Below are 21,392 nucleotides of genomic sequence, written 5' to 3'. Positions count from 1 at the left end.
CATTAAAGTTTAGGTCTCAGATATTTTATATGAGATTCTTAGCCCCACTTTCAAGCTTGTGTATGCATTGTGGGCCAAGTGCATTTTTACAAAAATAGCAAGTAAAATCTGACCTTCATGAGTAGCTAGCATGGGTAGCTGTGACAATATAGCCTAGATTGGAGTGTTAATCTTCGGAACATTGGCCCTGCATTTTACCTCTCCTTCCTTGAAACAYGCAGAAACACAATGACACCTCCCAACAAAGCCTGAAAACTCACTGTGTAAATATATGCAATCCAGACTCTCATAAGTAAGGAGAATAATATTAAATCCTTTATATTGTAAACCTATGCATAAACAGAACAATAACAATAGTATTTCACTCAGAGTAACATAAGAAACCATGTATTGGCTCCAGTCAGTTTGCAGTATGGCCAGAAGGATTGGGTAGGTTTAGGTGATCCATTCTTGAAATGCTTAATCATTTTTATCTAGAAATGCTTGCATAGGAGAAATGACTAACTAGTAACAGCTAGTAACTAGTTAGTAACTAGTAAAAGTCAATTCTCAGAATAAACTTTTTCAAGCCTCTGTGAAGTTACGTATCTGSTCTTTCAATTATTTCTAGTTTGTATGTATTCAATTTTCTAATTTACAGCTCCAAGAGTCAAACTGAGTGCTTGTGATCATAAGGTTCTTTGCCTGTAAAAATGATACTGTAAACTGAATTATGCACTGTGGGTAGCCCTACTGGATYTAAATATGTCCTTGAAGTCATTGCCTGCAACCTACTTGTCTTTAAGAATAAGAGATGTTAAATGCTGTAATGAAATGATGGTTTGGATACCACATCATCCACAATTCATTTGAGTCTAAGCTCATGAAAAAGAAGCAGAGGAAAAAAATGTATTTCTTTTCCTAAATACAGCAGGTTTGACCTTAATCACACACACATAGAAGTGCAGAAAAGAGAATTTTTTACATAACCACTTTTCTGAAAAAAAATGGAGTTAAATAGTTTGAATATAGTATTTTGTGTTTGAAAATTTTTTGAAAGTTTGAAAATTTTTATTACACACATTTTACTATTTTTCACATTGCATGTTTATGATGAAGCTTGCCTAACAAAACTTCAGACACCTCATTTTCAAACTGACTACCCTAGCTTCCTTTGTAGTCAACTGAAAGAAGAATATTTGCCAAAAGCAGCACATCTGACCATTCTAATAGACCTGTCTGGGCTTTCGAAGAATTTCATGGTGTGTGTGCCTCTTTCTACTGATTAGAAAAGGCAGTCTAAGTTGACTTTCGTCTGCATAAATTTTGACACTGAATTTTCTTACGTATTAACATTAAGTATATTGCAATTATGTAAAAGTTAAATTACTTTTATAACATTAGTTCTAAAAGCAAAAAAAAAAGATAAATCTGTTTTCTAACTATATTTCATAACATTTGAGAAAGAGATGAAATTGCCATTATAAATATAAAAAAGCTAAAAATAAAACACTTATAAAACAGGGAAGGTAGGAGGGATGTCAACAGAAATCAAAATAAACAAAATGTTTTGGAAAAATGAAGAAAAGTATGGATAAAAAAAGCAGTAGAATTATAAATAATGATGGGAACAACATAATCATAATTACTGGGCACATTCAAACAAAATGCTTTTGAAAATGGTTCAGTATTTCAGTGAAATATTTCATGAAACAGTTGAAATCAAAGAGCAGGCCACACTTGTATGAAAGGTGATTGTATCTTGAATATTAATGATCTTCAAAAGGGGACTGACTGCTGAGTATGAATTATGCAATGCTGTGTGTAGAAGGTGAAGATAATCATTGAGTCTACAAACAGAACAGAGAGGAGAAGGAGGAAGAAAGCCATGTTAGGGGTTTCCACAGTAGCATAGTTGTGGTTGCTGTTTTTAAAAATGTTGTTGACGCAGTGAAGATACAGGCTTGAGGATTAAAGAAAACATCCAATAGCAAGAGACAGAAGCTCAATTTGTTTAGTTTATCAAAAAGGGAATCAAAAGGTACTTGATTTCATCATAGAATTTTCTGGATAAGAAAAGATATTCAGTTTAAATGTCTTTCTGGTTGAGAAGAGAAATACATGGCAAGAAAACTTGTCTGGAAGCTAGAGTCCCTAACCTCTCAGTATTTTTTATTAAGAGCCCAAGCGACTAGATACGGACCTTCCAAAGCCAAGACAGGGTACCTTTCTTTAAGACATACTTAAACCAAGTATTTTTAGAAGATAACTGTAAAAATAATTAGATCCTAAGAAGACCAGTGTTGTCCCTTGTAGCCTTAGYGAAAAAGATTTGTTATTTGCACAAACCACATCAGAATAGAGATACCTGATTAAACCCTCCTCTAATGAGTTGTAACTTCATATCCTGGCTAGAAGAAGCATAGATGGAGCWCACTATGAGGGAATTTGATCTTTTTCCCAGAATACTACAGTTCCCAAGTTTGCTCCCATTGCTGAAGAAAGTTTTTAATTAGTTAGTTAGTTAGTTAGTTTAATTAGTTAGTTTTTAATTTAATTAAAGGTTTTAATTAGTTTGCTTCAGAACTCTTAATATTATTTGAAGTTGAAATGTGTCTACCAGGATCTTAGTACATTAGATATGACTGCAATGTGGTGCTTCCCTTCCCTAGGGATTTTTGACTTTTCTGAAAATGTCTTCTGATTTAGAAGAAAGAAAAAGTGTTTAAAAGTCACAAATCACAAACCTGATCTTCTTAAATCATGACAGTTAACTGTTTATACTATTTCCATTTTCCTTTCAATCTTTCACCATATTTTTACATTGATATAACTTATTTATGCATGACAAGACAGTTTCAAAGGTAAGAAAAGATGTCTCAAAGAAGATAAAAATTGTATAGAGAACAAGAGCAATGGTTTGTGAACTTTCTTCCAATGCTGAAAGAGAATATTATGAAACATAATGTTCAGCAACCGATTTTTTTTTTGAAAAAAACAATTCTTAGGAAAAAAATAATTAAAAAACCTTGTTCACTTCTAAAATTAATATCACTGCTGGAGCGTAGACATAATACAATATGTACTACACAGACAAAGAGGATTTAGGAAGATCTATTTATTTGTTCTCAAATGACTGAAAATATATTTTCATTCTCTCTGCAGGGTGATTTCTCAGTTGTTACAACATCTTAATTTTTCAAAAGAGCATGAATTATCAACAAATCACAATGAGAATGCTGGCAACCACTGGCAAGCACTCATGTAAAAAGACTTTCACAGACAGTAGTGGGAGGAGCAAGTTAGGATGCTTTTGAACCCAATGGCTGCTGTTCAGGCTGCCCTTCTTTAACTAAGGGGGAAGCCCTGCTGGAGGAAGCCAGTCTAATTGCAAAAAAAAAAAAAACCATGATGGGAACCGACCAAATGAAGTTGCCATAAAGTGCATTATCCATATCTAAGCAATCCACAGCCTTTTAATTAGATAAGCCTTTCAGTTTGGGAAACGCTTCTACTGGAATCTCATTATTGTGGAGGAACTAATCAACTCTTGTAGCTATATTCACTCAGAGAGTTTTACCATTAAACAATTTACCATGAAATCATTTGCCAATGCTCGAATCTTGCCTGAAAAGCATGTACAGTATACATTTTTCTAACTTCTTGTGAACATATCTCTTGTTCTAGTCAATACAACAAAAGATAAGCAGCTATGGCTACATGACTAAGCTACTTGGCTGTGTAGTTCTGGCACAGAACACTTTTAACTTAAGCAAAATAATGTTTCTTCTCCTTCTAAATGAGCTTTGGAAGTTAACAACAACAAAAAAAATCCACTCATTTCTTATTTGTCAAAGAGATGAGATTACCCACTTCTAAATGCGACACTACGCCATCACTAAAAAATGATCAATAATCCACAGCCAGTTGAGTGTGTAATTAGAAGGGTCAGATAGAGAAAATATAACATAAAAAATAAAGACCTCATTACTTYATAGATTACAATTTTAGTCATTTTTCAGACAGAGAAACAACAAATTCTGTGAGGTTTCATGTTCAAAGATAGTTATATGAATATCTCCATTTTCCTCATGGCATAACTCCATCACCCTTCACTGCCGTGAGCTCCATTAAGAAGTAACAATTGTGGTGATATCTCATATCTTTCGTGATATCTCACGTGATATAACACATTCTCCAGCCACAAAAGTATCCTTATTTATAATTTCATACAAGTCTATACTGCTACCTTTTCTATGAACACATGTTCTGAGGAATATTTATGTATTCTCTTTTTTTYCTTTGTAACATGTATATTCTGTTGTGATTTATTATTTAAGTTTCCCTCAAGCCTTACCAGAGTATTTGAGCTCCTTTACTTTGAGGCAAAATATCACAATTATCTCTTAAGTTTCTAGAAAGAAGAAATAAGGAGGGAAAGAGATTATTTCATCTGTGGTTTTAACTATCTGAGAACAATGAACTGTTCTAGAGTGCGTGGTTATAATTCCATGCCTCGAAAACGAATTAAATTGTTTTTCTTCAAAACTCAATTTGTAATTGTTCATTTCAAACATTTCTGCAACAAATGATAGTGTGCTCCACTACTGGCAAATTCAAGTTTTAGTTATGTCATATCTCAGTCATTATAGATCAAAAGACACTGAGTCATCTTGTTCTTTTGCAGAAGTCTGTTTGACGTACCTATTAAAAAAAAGTAAATAGCCTCTCCATTCCTATTTTCTTTTAGTTAGGGTCTGTTAGTGGTGGTGATGGAAGGTGTCAATGTTTCTAAACATTAACATAAGCAAATAAAACTGATTTTCTTCCAAATAGAAACATTTTCACGAAGGAAAAAAACAAAGACTTTSGGTTTAAGGAGAGGAAACCATGCAGTTACTTTATAACTCCAAGAGTAAGGAGTTAGGGAGTAAGATGACAATGRAACAGCTGTCTTACTATAATGTGTAGATTTGACTAAGTTCAGTCTGGAATGCAGAACCCTTAAGGTACACACAAACAACTATGTTTTCCTTACACTCCAAGGGGTTGATGTAGACTCCATCAGCATTATTTCCAATGAAATATTAACACGACATATTCATAAGTAATACTGTTGATCTAATGCTAGTTGATCTAATATAGTTGAGGCTTGTAATTATTTGAAATGAATGAGCACAACAGTGTACGTTGTTACTTCAGAGCGGATTCGCGGTGCTTATGTGTGTGAAAGAGCGGCACTGCACACTCCTCTGAGAGTCACTAAAAGCCACCCAAACATCCTGGAGGTTGCACAGATGCAGCCAGAGAACCCCAGGACCATGCCAGGCTTATGAAACAGCCAGCACATTGGTGCGTGCAATAACTTCATGTCTTAACTGATGCTTGAAATAGGCTTCTCTGAATGCCAGCCCTCCCAAATGTCTGCGCTATAAAACCTTCAGAGGAAGTACCAGGAGTACTCAGACTACATCCCAGCGGTATTCAAACACATCTTATTGTGTATTTTTAGCTGTCTCGCATGGCAGTAACTAGTGTTTTTATAGTACAGTAAATATCAGTGTCTTCACTATGCAGAAAAGTAAGATATAAAGTTTAAATTACTATAGTTGAAAAAAAAAAGGCTGATTTACTCAAGATTTTTGTTTTGACTTTCATACGGCAAAATATGTTATAGAACCTAATATATTAATCTTTWTCCAGGCAGATCTCTCTGGTCGGTTTTGCACAAAACAAAAGGCACTGTGAAATTCATGGGAATCTGTGCATGACCACTTCAGGACCACTTCAAATGATTCACTGGGACACCTCATCTCTGCAGCAAAGAATAACGTGGCAATTTCTAGGAACAGATTTAAATGTGCTTTATAACATCTGTGACCTCCTTCCTCTTACTATTCTCATAAGCATGGATCCTCTGTTCTTTTCTTGCCGAAATATTCACTGTTGCAGAACCTCAAAGGCTAGTGGGACAGAAGAAAAAACACAGTTTCTACCATGATGGATACATGTTCGCAGCATATATAACCATGCCAAAGATAGTCCAACATAACTTTAATTGAAATACTTCTCCCAGTGAAGTTGTAAGTGCATAGGCTAGTTGTGTAAGTATATTCTTAGACCTCAAGGGAGCAAGATTTGTAGGAAGGGAAAACATCTTTTACAAGTCCAGCTGATGCACAAGGAAGAAGCAGAGAATCTTCTGCTTCTGAGTACCACATAGACTTTTCATGAAGTTCTAGCCTGTCTTATCAAGCTGGTATGGGTATGGTGTTATTGGAACCTGAATTGGCTAGGACCTCTGTCTGGTACATGACTCTGTACCAGATCTTCCACTCAAGCGCTTTTTGCTCTCAGACACGTATGTAGCTTGCCTAGTAACTATGGATGAGCAGACATAAATAAAAGGGGAAGAAGTGAGAATAATTAAATGACACTTGGATAAGATAGAGAGCAGAATAAGAAAACAACTTTTTTTGATCTATGATTCATGAGCAGAGGTTTACAAATGGCTACCTGGAATTTTATTTTGTAGTGTTTTGTAGGACTGTACATTTTGCACAGAGAACTCTCTATTTAGTGACAATCAGTTCATACTGAAGTAATTACTTCAGTAAGTCACAATGTGTGAATATATGCTCAGCTTTCTGTGACCCTTGTTTTACTTTTTAAAACATTTTGATGAAAAAGATAGCTTCATTCAATAGAATCTCCTTTGTAGTGTAGAACAAATTCATGCATCCAATTTCAAATATTGTATGGAATATAAGAACTGACACCAAATTTAGTTGATTTAGTCATATGTAGCATAGCAAACACATAAAAAGAGGACCCAGATAAAGCAGGTTTCCCTGAGCTAATAATTCTCCCAATGTAAGTAAAAGAAGGAATATGTTATTATACATCATATATGAATATGATGATTAATACATCATTATACAATGCATATAATATAACATTAACATATACAATTATATATTATAATAATTATAATAATAATTATRTTATTATAAACATATAATATAATTATAACAATACATATAATATGAATTATACATCAAACATAATGGAATGRGATAAGAAGGACATACAAAAAGACTTGAAACAAACAAAACTAGTGAGTGTTAAAAACTGTCCATGTGTGCACAACTGTGTCCTTTTCATTACTGGATGAYGCAGCCTGACTTCCGAAGGGTTTGAACAGCAAGTTCATTTTTATTATAGTCAAGAAATTGGGATGTTTTCTGAGAACTTCTCAAGATTCAAGAGCCCTTACCAAATTTTTAAGTGGAAGCCTGTATAAGGTTGCCCCATCAGAACCAATAAACATGTGGAATAAAGCATGCATGTAATCATGGTAAGGTTTTAGGATCATAAGGTCTTAGTAAATAAATAATAAGAACAGAGCTGACCTAACCATTTAAACAGTGTGTCAAGTGCTCATACATCCATGCAAGCCAATTAACGTATCTCATAATTGCTGAATTTCTCTGTATCCTATATTTCCCTGTATCTTATATTTCAGACACAAAAAGTAGAATTAATCTTCTCTCAAAATTCCTTTCATTCTAAGTCATTTTATTATTGTTTTTGTAATATTGCTGCACCAAATCTCTGCATGCTAAGAGATGCCTTAGACCACATAATTTTTTTTCATAAAAGTAAATTATAAACATAGGTGCTCCACTTTGTATGAAAACAAATGAACATAGAATAATAGGATGTCTAAGAACAATACCTATTCCTTTTTTTCTTTATTTTTATTTCTTCTCATCTCTTCTCCATTTTTTTTTTTATTATGACTTCATTTTAACTTGAGTTCAAAATAAAAACTGTGATGTATTCTTAAAATTTCTTTAATTTGGTAACTCTCATACTCAAAAAAAAAAAAAAAAAAAGACAAATTACTTCTCAGGTTGATCTGCCAAAAGCCCAGGAATCTTGAAAAGTGGTCAAAAAAAAAAAAAAAAAMAAAAATAAAGTGCTGAGGATGAAGGTGATGTGCAAAAACTCTAGTTTACTGTCGAAGTTTATTGCCATATTTCATTGATTTTAGTTTTGCAAGCTACTACGCCTACTAGAGCTATGCCTACTAGAATACAATACTTTTATTGCGTTTAGTACTGGATTTAGTGATCTGAAGCACAATGAAGTGAATGGAAGCATTCCAGTGGTTTCAGTGAGCTTTGAATGAGACTTTTTCAGTTCAGAGTGCTCCCTGGGGAAGGAACTTTTACATTCATTAAGCAGTATGCATGAAAGTAACACAATATGAATGCTACACACCTGTGTAAAATACAATTGCTATCACTTACTTGACTTAAACTATCCTCAAATGTTTTGCTTTATGGCTTGAAAAGTAATTCCCTTTCTTGGACTGTTGTTGCGAAGGTTTAGTTTCTATCTATGTTTTAAGAAGAAAGCAACCTAAATCATATTCAATTACTATAACAGCAAAGAACTCACTATTCTTTCAAATACCATTGTCTATAGCATTTTAAAACTTTTGATTCTGTTGTCTCAACTGAAGGGAAGCTAATATGAATATATTAGCAAGAGATTAATAATTCAATACTCAAAAGATGTTTTCTACCATTTCTCGACATTTCTTCACTACCGTACCTTGATAAATTCCTCTTTATTCCTCCAGCCTACACAATGCTGGAAACATAAAGTACGTAGCAGCATATTCTATGTCTATACATCTGTCATAATGTCCTCAGTTAATCTGCTGATAAATAGATACCATCATGCTTGTGTAGTGTTTCTTCTTCCAGAAGGCATTGGATCTAAGCACATTCCACATATTGCATGAATTTAGGTATCTTCTGCAGTACTAGGTTACATCAGATGCCTGATTTGCATGCTATAGAATCTGCTGCACACAAGTCAAGACTACTCAAGATGCAAGTGAGCTCCTGGGCTCCTACACAGGACTTGCAAAATTCATTTTTTTCTGGCAATCTCAATGTGGACATGTGGTCAAGCTGATTACCCTGATCACATCCAGGATTTCTGTTCTTATGGCTAATTAGCAAGAGCTACAGGGAGCTGTAGTTGGGTGGACAGACATCCATCTAGCCAAAATTTCCAAGTACAAGTGATGATGTTTCCAGAAGAGCCTGGATATAGAGTGTCAAATATGGACAAGGATTATATAAGTGAATGCGTAGGAAAGGGAAATGATCCTATGTATCCAGCCATTCCTGGCTGTCCCAGAAATGGATTAGCCAAAGTGGAGGGAAAGAGTTATTCTACCCCACCTTTCTGGATGAGTAACCGTTAACTCTATAACAGATCCACTGATGGTAAGGGTGACATATGTGATGGTAAGGGTGACATATAAAGGTGACATATGGTCGCAGCATCCTTCACCAGTCTGCTGGAACAAACACAATATTACTTTGTCACTTCCCAAAAAGGCACAGTATTTCTCTGCTGTTATTCGCTATGTAGAAAATCATTATTTTATCTCCATGGAGGAAGCAGGACTTAGTATTGCTCTAATTTTGTCAAACTGTAGAGCAATAGATTCTGTCTGAGTTCTGAAACAGRTACTGTAGATTTTGCCTCCTGGAAAAGTAGCTTCGTTAGGATCTCCCATGGGAAAGCCTGCCGCGATTTATAGCTACTTTCTGTAACCAAAATTCAACTTTATTTAAGAAGATGCTATCGATGTCTTTAAATACTGTGCTACTCTTATCAGAATTTCACCCTAAATTTTTACCCAGCATTTTCATACACTCTAAAGATAAGAATTCCACAGAAGTAATAATAAAACAAAAACAAATAATTATCTTTTGTTTGGAAGAAGCTTTTTAAATGATTCACTTACATGCAGCAAAAACAAGCCTCAGCTGGAATTAATTTCTTTTTTTTTCCTTCTCTTCTCTTTTTCTCTCTTGCCTTGCTTTGCTGGGAGCCTCAGGCTCATGCTTAATTTTCAATAGTTGAATACCTAAAGTCTGCCATGCCCTACCATTATGAAAAATATGCATCAAATTTAATATTACTTATTAATATGTAGAAGAACAATTGGGATGAGAACAATATGTGTGTAACTACTTCTATATAGTAGTATTTTTCATCATTTAGACAATAATTTGGGAAGCGAATGGAAAACCTTACCTATGAATCTCTTAAAGTGCATTTTCTTCTTTTCCTTTTTAACTAAATTGTCATTAAAGTTTTAATATTAAATATTTTTTGTGACAAGCCTTTATAAAACAGAGAAAAAAAACTAACAACAATGATTCAAATAAAGTTTTTTAAATATGTATTAATAAGAATACACATGCACAATGAGGGAAGCTACAATTTAATAAAAAAGGATAGAAAAACAAATGTTGTATTCAAATCTGGGGTGCTTTTACACATTAAGGTTACATCTTTTCTTTCAGAGCTGTTGCAAAAATAATGCTTCTGTCTTCTTTTATTCTGTTAGATATTCATGCTTGAAGCAATTTTTAAAAYGGATATTCTATTGACAGCCTAACTTCCTGTATCTTGACAATATATAGACAAGATTTTGAAAAACACTACTTTTAAAGAGCCTTTTGGGAAGTTCAGCTCTAATACTGATTTCATTCAATTCTTTTCATACTTTTATTTCTAGGTGCATTTCAGCTGCACAGATAAGAAATACAATTTTCATATTAAGTTGCACATGGGGTTTTGAAATACTTATGCACCTTTAACTGCAATAAAAACCCATTTCTTCTTATAGAATGTCTCACTGGTAATGGGAAATGGGTTTGCAAACATTCAGGCACTTGAGCCATCTAAAATATGAGCCAACTGGTACATATGCCAGCATCTTCTAAGAATCACATTTTTAGGTCACTTACGGTACTTTCTAAGTCCCAGTGAAGATATTCTTATATACAGAGATGACAGCTGTACAGAACAACTCAGCTGAATTCACGGAGTGGAACTGTAACAGGCAGGAGTAACCTGAAATGTGTGCTGGATTCTTTGGTGAGATACATTTCCTTAGCGCCAGTTTCTGGCAAAGAAGCCCAGCAGCACATATTGGATAGAATGGGGCCAGAGCTWCACTGTCCTCCAGAATCTCCAGAGCGGGGAGAAGAATTTCTTCAATAAGCAAATTGCCACAGTCAGCATATTCTGGATCTTCCCAATCCTTCTACTCAATATACACCCAGAAACTTACCCAGCAAGTACACACATACTTCTGTACTTGCACAAGGTATATAAAGGTATTCTATAAGGTAGAATACAAAGAGGAGAAATGTTTCAAATGAATCAAATGCATATGATGAATTTTAYTTTTGAGGAAGTGTTAGCATTTTAGACACTTCAAAACTGCAGGASATCTTGGTAGGCTATGTTGGCCCTTTTGGAAATGTGGATGTAAATCCACACTATGGTGATTTTATTACCTTTAATCTTCAAGCCAATTAATTTGGAACAAACTTGGAATTTATCAGCATGCAATAGTATTGCACCATTAATGTAATCTTTGGTAACTTTGGTAACTTACTACCTAGAGAGTCTGTATACTTCTTGTCAAAATTATCTCTAATATAACTTTATATTCAGAGTGTTCAGTTGGCAATACTGACTGAATTGTCTGCACCAATGTTAAGATATTTTCCATTTGAAATTCTGAATTAATATATGAAGGATTTTTATCTTTAAATTTTGCATACATATACATCTAGAAGTGAAAAAGTGGAACCGAAACAAATGTTGTATTCATCCAATTTTAAAGTGTCATTACCAACAGAAGAGTAATACAATCCATGAAGTTTTTTTAAGATATCCTATTTACATGCCATTTGAAAAAAAAAAAAAAAAAAGAGTATTTGGATTGAAACTAAGTGTGATACTGTAGAATAAAATCAGAGTGCTTTCCAGAAAGGACCCTGATTATGCAAACACACAGTATTTGTGATTTCAATTTCACTGTTGTCAGYGAAGTTTTATGATTCCAGTCCTTGTGATGCTGCAAAGAGGAGGAACATACCTCATGACCCCTTACACTRTAATGAACTGATTTGCTTCTGAATYCTTTTCTAGGAAATTGTAAAAAACCTGAGCATGCACATGAAAATATGGATCTGTCTTGGAATGCTACCAGAAGAATAAGCAAGTTTGTGCCCCCGCTGAGAAGAGCTGTCAACCCAAGTAAACAATATAGTCTGCAGTCTGTGATCCCATCTAAGKTAGGTCTATGGTTTAAAAAGCACACAAAATTCAAGAGAGAGATGCCATATGTGGGTAGACAGGATGGAGGATTGGGAACTACACTTGAATTAGAATCCAGACTAATTCTGCCAGGAAGTAGAGAAAGACATTGGCACTCATAGACATAGGGAAAGATGTAAGTCACTGAAAATTTCTCCAGAGATATCTTTCACTCAGGTGTTCATATAAATAGCCAGATACTATATRTACATATATATATACATATACCTATAATATACAGTAGAATAAGGGTAGTAAGTGCAATATCTGTGTCAAGATATTTTGGAGCCTACCCATCCAGAAAAGACASATATAAAGGACCCAATCAGATTCAAAACTTATTTTCATGAAAGTGACTTCAGAAATCCAGTCAGGAACATAAAAACCTTAGAAACTCTGGCTTCTAAAATTCTGAAGCACAAGTGTCCAAACTAGTTCTAAATCCATAACTTTGAACCCTCAGGCCCTTCCGTAAACCAACATAAATCCTCCTCAACTCAAACACAAGGGTTTTACAACAATTTAACATCTCACTCATACCAGTTTATCAGGTATTCTTGTCAGATGTATGTTTACTCAGATCTTTCAGAAACATCAAAAGCAGTACAAATATTTCTTGTCAATAACAAACGAGTGATATAAAATGACTTTCTTACTTTTGGGAGGGAAGCTCTGGATCCTGAACTTTGAGTGGTCATTGTCAAAACTGTTGTGATACCCAGTGCAACTCTAGCTGGAGCAGCATCCATGTTGATCCAGAAAGAAACCCAGGACAAAATGACAATCAGCAGGCTAGGAATGTACATCTGGATTAAATAGTATCCCATCTGACGTTCCAAATGAAACTTGACTTCAATGCATGTAAACTTTCCTAGAACATGAAATTACTTTCATAAATGCTTTTTGCACATTTTTATCTTATTTCCTGAACAAAAGTTAGCTGCCTGACCTCTTTTCTAACCTAGCACTAAAAACAGGTCCTGGATATACAGATATGAGTCATCCCTTTCTTGCACTCTATCTTGAGAGACAACCACACGATATTCCCACAGAAATCTTAAAATGGCCCTTAAAGTGCCCAGTTCTTCAAATCAGTTGAGAAAATGAATAGTAGCACAGTTGTTTCGTCTCAGAAAACATTTTTTTTCCCAAAATTTTATAAGATTTTACACTAGCTAATACAATGGTTAGTATTAAAAGATGAAAACATTTTGCTCTTTTAGTTGCACAAGATTGGACAAACATCTAATTACATAGACAAGCTATAAAACATCAGTCTTATGGTCCTGAGGTAGATTACACACTGTTTCATTCTGATTATGTCATTTACCTGTGCCCATGGATTACTTTTTCCAGCAGTATCGGCTCAAAGCTTACTTTGAGTTTTGCCAAGAGTCTAGGTCCAATAAATCCACAAAACTCTTGTGTATGTTAAGTAATTTTTAAACAATAAATACCTTCTCGATGCGGTTAGAGGAGCACAGAAGTTTAAGCTCTCCTAACACTTGAGCTAGTCATGCAGTGGGTGTTGCAGCATCCCAAGCTGGAACAGCTCATCAGCTGCTAATCCAGTCAGCTTGTGCTGCTCTCTGGAGGACCTTGCTAAAGGCAGAATAACCTGTGTACATTAACTCATACTTGCGAGGTCAAACTAATTGTTTTAGAGAAGTCGGACTTGTATTTGTTGGGCAAATACAGATAGTCTGGCAAGGAGGCCGAAGAACTTATTAATTTTGTTCAGCTAGATGACAAGCTGCAAATGGCTAAACTATCAGCCAAATTACTGGAATATTATGTGCTGTTCTGGGCTCCKCAGTACAATGGGTTGTGGAGCTTCTAGAGAGGGTCCAGCAGAGAGCACCAAAGATGATTAAGGGACTGGAGCATGTATTTATGAGGAAAGACTAAGCGAGCTGGGCCTGTTTAGCCTGGAGAAGAGAAAGTTGAGAGGGGATCTGATTAGTATGTATAAGTACATGAAGGGGGAATGTARGGAGGAAAGGGCCAAACTCTTCTCAGTGGTGGCCAGTGACAGGACAAGGGGTAATGAGTATAAGTTGAAACACAGGCAGTTCCATCTCCAGGTGAGGAAGAATTTCTTTCCTGTGAAGAACAGGTCCTGAAACAGGCTGCCCAGGGAGGTTGTGGAGTCTCCTTCTCTGGAGATCTTCCAAACCCGCCCGGATGCCGCCCTGTGCCCTGTGCTCTGGGTATTCCTGCTGGAGCAGGAGGGTTGGACTAGATGGTCTTTAGATGTCCCGTCCAACCTCAACCATTCCGTGATTCTTTGATTCCATGAAATTACAAGTGTGTCTCTTTGTGTGTTATTATTGCCTTTGAGTGCGAAAAAAAATGGGAAGTCACAGAAGTCCCCCTTTGCACAGCAGAGCATCACAACATTTTGCTTCACTATCAATTTGGGCCCCAAAATGAGGAATAGCAGTTATAAAAATTAAAAAAGAAAAAAAAATCCTCTCATAAGAAATGAATGTGACTTTATTTTTGACCAAGGGAGAGTCTCTTATGTTATGTTATTTCACAGAATGAAACAAATGTAGTTAATGCAACCAGACTGGCTCTTATGCTGAAATGATGAAAAAGCTCTTTTAGATTAGAAGGATTACGTTTAATCTCAAGAAACACCCAGCAAACCGTTCATAAAAATACCTAAATGCTGTCCCTATTAAATAGACTCCAAGCAGCTAAATCCAAATTTTAAAATAGCTTTTTCTGTTCTGTAAAGTTAAAGATAGAAAAGACATTTTCACTTTTTAAATAACAAGTAAGGGATAAAGAATACATTCTTAAGCAAACATTTAATTTCTCAAAATTTTATATTTATAAACTCTTCAAATGATCAATGAAAGCAATATATTTTCAAATACTATATCTCACAAATTAGATAACACATAAAAACTGTCAAAATTTTGATAATTTTTCTCAGCAGCACTTTGAATACCTCAGGTTCTAAAAGTCAGTATTTTAAAACTGATGAATTAATAGTTAAAAAGATTCATTTTGAGAAAAATGTTTCATTTTAAGGAAATATTTTCTTTAAATCTTGCATTTTAAAATCAATTAGAATCTTTTAAAATGAAATTAAATGATGTTTGGAACCAAAAATTCTAAAAAGGCAAGAAAAAATAGAGGATCTTTTTTTTTCATTCAGATTTAAAAAAACAATCAAATGTTAATTTCAAAATACTTTGCTTTCATTTCATCAATTTTATCTCTTTACATAGTATTTGCAGATACTGTTAGATGCAATTATTAATAGAAAAATTAGAATAATGCTCACCAGTGTTGTAATGTTTTGTGCAATAACCGAGCTCTTTATCTTCCTTCAGAATAAACTGGGGCAAAGTTAAACCTTCTGCAACTTGCACAGGGCCATCRCTTAGCCACTCAAATATCAGATCATTCATAGTATAGCCAACTAGGATAAAATAATCAGAGATTGTTAGTTGGTTAGGAGACTGCAAAATATGAAAAAAAAATATTAGCAAGTTTAAGAAATGTCTCTTACCACAAAAAATGTTACCTCAGTTATATCCTCAAACCATCCAACTATTTTATTGCTATTAATTTCTAATTACTATTACTGTGCTATTCTTACATTGTGAGAAAAAAATGCTTAACATAATTGTTTTCTGAAATACTGTCTTGGTCTATTTCTAAAAATTACTTTTGCTGGTCCATAAAAGATGCTGTTTACAACTGAAATGGCATTTCACTCTGTGTATGTATCAGCTTGTATTATGCTTTTTCATAATACTTTGATAATGTATTTTGTAGGCTCCAGCAAAATGAAGATTCCTAGACTACACAATGCTGGATCCTTGCTTAAAAGGAAACTGCAGCTTTTGTAGACCTGTGACCCTGCTGTTGAGAGTTAAGAAGCAGAAACACAGAGGATTTGTCTCACCAAAGCCATCGGGTGTTCTCTTTTTGACTGCAATGGCTGCATCTTTATGAGTAACTTGAAGAGACTGTGACTTAAAGAGGCAAGTGACAACCGGCAGCTCACATTCACATAGCTAAACCCATTCTTCCTTCCCCTTCCAAAAAAGGGAGAAAAAAMCCCAAACAAACAACTTTCCTTCCATCTCCTTTCACCAAAACAAAACAAACAATCAAACAAACAAATAAAACAATTGATACAGTATGCACCGCCTATTGAGAATGATCCGAGGCTCATGTTATCATCTGAGCTAAGCCTGGGTTTTGTTTGACTGTGACTTGGTACAAGTCCAAAGAGTGCTCTAACAATTACATGGTTAAGAGGACTGTGCCAGTACCCAAGCCCATGCCTTGGCTATGCTTAAACTACTAGTGCAGATAAAGTCAGAAGAGCCTGTGTTTCATTGAGTTTGTGGCTTGCATTTTTAAGCATCTCTAGATCTGACATAGCTCATCTTTAATTACATACTCGTTCTTACTTTCCTGAGATTTATTTTCCCCTGTACAGCACTGATGTGCTGGATTTTAAGCCAGAAAAAGAGCAATGCTGATGGGAGATGTAATGCTCCATGGAAGAGGGTGGGGGAGGGAATTGGGGCAGCATAGAGAGCAAGGACTGGCATTATAAGGTGATGGACAGTTAAAATACAAGTCTTCCATATTGATATTAAGTCTCACTACACAGATAAAACAATGTAGACACTACCTAACTCCCTAAAAGTTATAGTAATATTTGTTCTTGGCTAGGTAAAGTAAATGCACACTCACAGCTCTCTAGTTGCATTGTACATGTCTGTACATCCATAGGAAAATTCTTCAAGTCCATGGGACAGGATAAGGTTAAAGTAAGCCTAAAAATGGAGGGGAAAAAGAAAGGAGTGCTATTGTTAGAAATCTGCAGTTTTTATACACAGCTTTGTATTTAAAGTTTAAAGAATCACAGTCAGATCTGAAAGTCTCAGAAGCTTGACTGCTCATCCACTCTTAGCTCTATCTAGGTGTAAGATCTTTCAAAGACAAAAGGAGTAAGCAAACCAGCTGCTCCCTGGGTGCATTGTCTGATCAGGAGAGAGACAGAGAAGACAACAGCAAARGAGCATGAAATGCTCTCCCATTAAAGTATCCATGAACGCTTTAGGTATAACAGCAAGCCCAAACAGTACAAAACCTGAAATAATGTTAGGACACATAATTTTAGGAGAAGAAACGGAAGGAAATACTACCATTAAGTTTTCGGGTTTTTTTAACAGATAGTGTTTTTGTTATGAATGAGATTCATTTTTGATCTTTATTCTTATCACTTAGAATTTAAAGAAAGAAAAAAAAAATAGTGAATCCTAGAAAACTGCAGACAGATAAAAGTAAAGGAACATTATTGTACAAACTAAATTTATCTTTTTTTTTCAGATATTGTTTTCTCAGATAAACCAGGATCAAAATATTTTTTAAAAATCTCTTTTTTTTTTTAGTTCTGTTTACTGTTTTGCACTTTATAGAAATCTCTTTCAAGACTTATTCTTTGCTGTTTTTTTTTTCTTTCTTCTTTTTTTTTCCCATGTGGAGAAAAGAAATAATCTTAACAATCTAAGACTGTGGGATGGTATCATTGCAAATTATTGAACAACAGAGTAGGCATAAAGATGTTCTTTTAAGTTATATAAAATGAGTATGTTTATTGTTTGAGATTATTTTCAGCATAAAAAAAAAGTTAATATAATGAAAACACAAAAACAAAAATCYCTGTGTCCCTTTACGGTCATGGATGAAAACTATATTTTTGATTTGAAGTTAGACTGAAAAAATATACTTTTAATTACTTCAGTGAACCTATGGTCCAACTGGTAACCTAGAAAATACACGGTTTCACGGACAAATGTGATATATATGGAAAAACATTTCATTAAGCTTTGTCTCCTTCGGTGCTTTGTGCTTTGTACTCCTTATGACGCTGATGTTTCTCAGCACATAAGGGTGATTCAAGCTCTTTGAGTCTATTTTTCACCCTCTGATTTTTTTTTTTTTTTTTTGTGATGCATTGAATGGAACTTCTAGCCCTTACCTGCAATCAAACCACTCTAATGAAAAGAACATGATTTTTAGGTACCAATTTAGGTAACCAGAATGGTCTCTGATCAAAAATCACATTCACCATCTCTGTGCTTTTGCCTACTCATTTGATGAAAAAAGAATGTCACATTCTTTTCCTATTGACAGAAGCTTCTGGTTACAAGATGACAACATCAGGAAATTGGAGACTGGTTGTCAGTGGTAGTGAAGTGCACTGAGATGAAGAAAAGCATCTAGTGGTCTTCTCAGCCTCTATGGTGTTGGTTAGTTAAATGCCCCCTTGGTATCTGTCTCCTATTTAACCTTTGAGAATAAATAGCATAAGCATTTTTAAAAACATTGGTCACCTAGAGAAAAAAGTGTATCTAGTAGACACCTAAACACTGTTGCAAATCTGCCTCTTGCTCCTATAAATATTTTAAGTACTTAGAAATGTTAACTGGTCTCATTTTACTGGGTAATTTCCTGGATTAAAGGTTGAGCTATTCTAGTTGCTAATCCCCAGTATTAACAAAAGACTGCTTGTCTTTTTTTCTGAAATGTTGATATGCCAAGCTCCCTTCTTTCTTTTCAATCATCTTCTAAGTATGGGATAGATGTTTTAAATTCATTTCAAATATAACTTTATGCAAATGGTTTTCAAAAGACTGCAAAAACAAGTCATTTTCTCATGTTCATAGAAGTAGGTGTGGTCTACCCACTACTTGGATTTCACAGGCAAGGTCCTTTTTTCTTCTCTCCTTCACCCCTCTCTCCTCCCCAAAGCACTGAGAGAATCTGGGAGTTGACTACATACATAGACCTACTGGGCATGGGGCTCTACTTTTCTTAGTCTATTACCAAACTCATGAGAAAGCAAATACATCCTAACACAGCTTTCAAACCTCCTAAGGACAAATTGATCCATCTCCACTGATGGCTAGATAGATATGTTAGCTTATTTATTTCTGGAGATGAGCAAAGAACATCTTTCTCTCCCTAACAATGTCTTTCAGAAAGACTAAGTTATTCTCTGCTCACCTGGAAAAATGGAAAATCATTTCTACTCACTGTAGGCCAGCTCAAGATCACATGAACTTACAGTTTTACTTCTATCTTTTTTTTCATCCCAGCAGAGTAGCCATTCACACCTGACATCTTTGCTTCTGCAATCCAATTTTACTAACAATAATGCAAGTGTTGAACCCAAAACTTACTGCCTAACATCATGCTTCTGACTGAGCGGATCCATTGATTTTCAACAAGATTACTACAGAATAAATGTTAAGCTGCTGGAGTTTGAAGAAGCTACAGTGAAGTCCATGGTGGTGGATCAACTTATAGCAGTTGACTCTTTTTCAGTAAAAATGTGATCTTGCAAATATTTCCAAATCCAGGTGTCATGTTACTGCTTGTACATTTGCATTAATAAGCAAATAGGATCAGTATTAGAAAGTGTGAGGCGGTCCTAACTACAAATATATTTACCACATCACCTATAATAGTGCCAATGACAAAAAAGTTTTCATAAAATGAACTGCCTCAGACTTACTTGGCTAATTCAAGATTCCTGATAATTTGGTACAAATTGCATGAATAAATTGTTAATTAAAAAAAGAAGGTACTGCTACAGAACTGCTTATTGCTTATTTTTAAGACATGTTTATGCATTTGAAATGCATAATTTGAAATACGCAAACAAGACATTTGATAACGTAGCGCCATAACATAGTCCTTTTCTATTTTTGTTGGGAAGAGTTTTATGAACAATCTGAATGAAATCTAAAGAAGGAACAATGGACTTAGTTTTGTCTTCAGTTACCTGAACATCCTTTTGCCACTATTAACAAGGCTCAGGTTGCCCAGCTAGCTCTGAGGTTGGACATTGTATATTTTCCAGGTGAGCAGACTACAGTCAAGAGGAAAAAGAAGAGAGGCATGACTCCAGCACCACCTGGCATACCAGGCACAATGCCAGGGCCAGTGGGCAGCTTTGCAGAAGAGGCACAGTAACTCTCTTCTCTCCTTTCCTGCTCTCTCTCCCAACCTACAGTCAAGGACGAACCAGGCCCTGGAATAATGCAAATTACTGCATGCAGAAAACAAAGAATGAACAATGAGCCACCACCATGATCATCCTCCTCTCTCCCCTCCCCAAGCCGCGCCCTGCCTCAAAGGAAAAACAAAAGAGAAATGATTAATATAACTGCAAAATGTTGTGTCAGAGAGTTAGAGGCAGGAGTACAAGTCAACTATCCTAGGGCATCATTGTCTATATTAAACTTTGGACTAGGTTCCATTCACAGATCAGGTAAATCCTTCTGGGGTGCATCTGCTGATCATTTAAGTGTTTGCAAAGTGCAAAGAACCATGCTGGAACTTCTTCAGACTGCATTTCTTTCAAGACCCCCTCTATTATCCCTTAGCTTCATCAGTATATCCTTGTAAGAATCATTCAGACTCGTGCTGTAGGGCCCATCTCTCTCCCATCCCTAGCTCAGTATCCAATATTTCTGTTCAGTTCCTGGGAGTCCCATAATCACCATTATTTAAAGATCTGTACTTCCCACTTTTGCATCTAGGGAGGCAGAAGTCCTGGAGATTTTTATTAAAGATCCCAGGATGAGACTTCCTGTGAGGGGAAGGGGGAAAAATTGTCTGAATATGTCATTAAAAACTGTGTCAGTCACAAACACACACACACAAAAAAAAAAAAAAAAAAAAAAAAAAGAGAGAGATAAAAGACACCACATCAAAAAACTCTCATGGTGGTAATCTTGAACACTTGATGTTGCAGTGTCAGTGTTTTTCCAGGAGGAAGCAGGCCGGCACTTGGAATTTCTCCCTCAATCTCCTTTGCCTCTTGGTCTACCTTCAGTCTTCTCCTCCTTCTCCCATTCAGTCTTCTCCTCCTTCTCCCTTTCCTRTTGCCCTCTCTTTTTATTCCTGCCAAATACCACCCTCTACCTCTCTTTGGAGGATCAAGTCCATAAGAGCAAGTCTATTGTATGACACATATTGAAAAAAGAACACAAAAAGACAAAAATGAAGGTCCTTTAATACAGAAAAATTGGTAAAATATTTGTAAACAGCTAGTCTTCAGAATAATTTCCAGGACCTTACTTTGTCTTAAAGATTTTGAATTAAAATACTCATCACCATTGTATTGAAGCTCCAGATGTTGGTATTACTTTCTT

General features: G+C 35.3%; 1 protein-coding gene across 6 annotated transcripts in view; it reads right to left on the bottom strand.

Annotated features, from left to right (window-relative positions):
- The window catches only part of GLRA2 (glycine receptor alpha 2), a 117,937-nt gene that overhangs the window by 61,756 nt on the left and 34,789 nt on the right, over positions 1-21,392 (bottom strand). For 5 of the 6 annotated variants that reach the window (XM_026035314.1, XM_026035316.1, XM_026035315.1 and 2 more), the window contains exons 5-7: positions 16,918-17,000; positions 15,488-15,625; positions 12,846-13,060 (exon numbers count right to left, since the gene is read on the bottom strand). In XM_026035314.1, the coding sequence (XP_025891099.1) occupies positions 12,846-13,060; positions 15,488-15,625; positions 16,918-17,000 (436 nt within the window). The remainder of the gene's footprint in view (positions 1-12,845; positions 13,061-15,487; positions 15,626-16,917; positions 17,001-21,392) is intronic. The other variant, XM_026035318.1, reaches the window with a different exon arrangement.

Source organism: Nothoprocta perdicaria, unplaced genomic scaffold (genome assembly GCF_003342845.1).
Source record: "Nothoprocta perdicaria isolate Ctin4 unplaced genomic scaffold, notPer1 scaffold_158, whole genome shotgun sequence".
In the NCBI taxonomy this organism is placed as follows: domain Eukaryota; kingdom Metazoa; phylum Chordata; class Aves; order Tinamiformes; family Tinamidae; genus Nothoprocta; species Nothoprocta perdicaria.
Note: the sequence above shows the minus strand (reverse complement) of the source record. Positions and strands in the feature narration are given on the sequence as shown.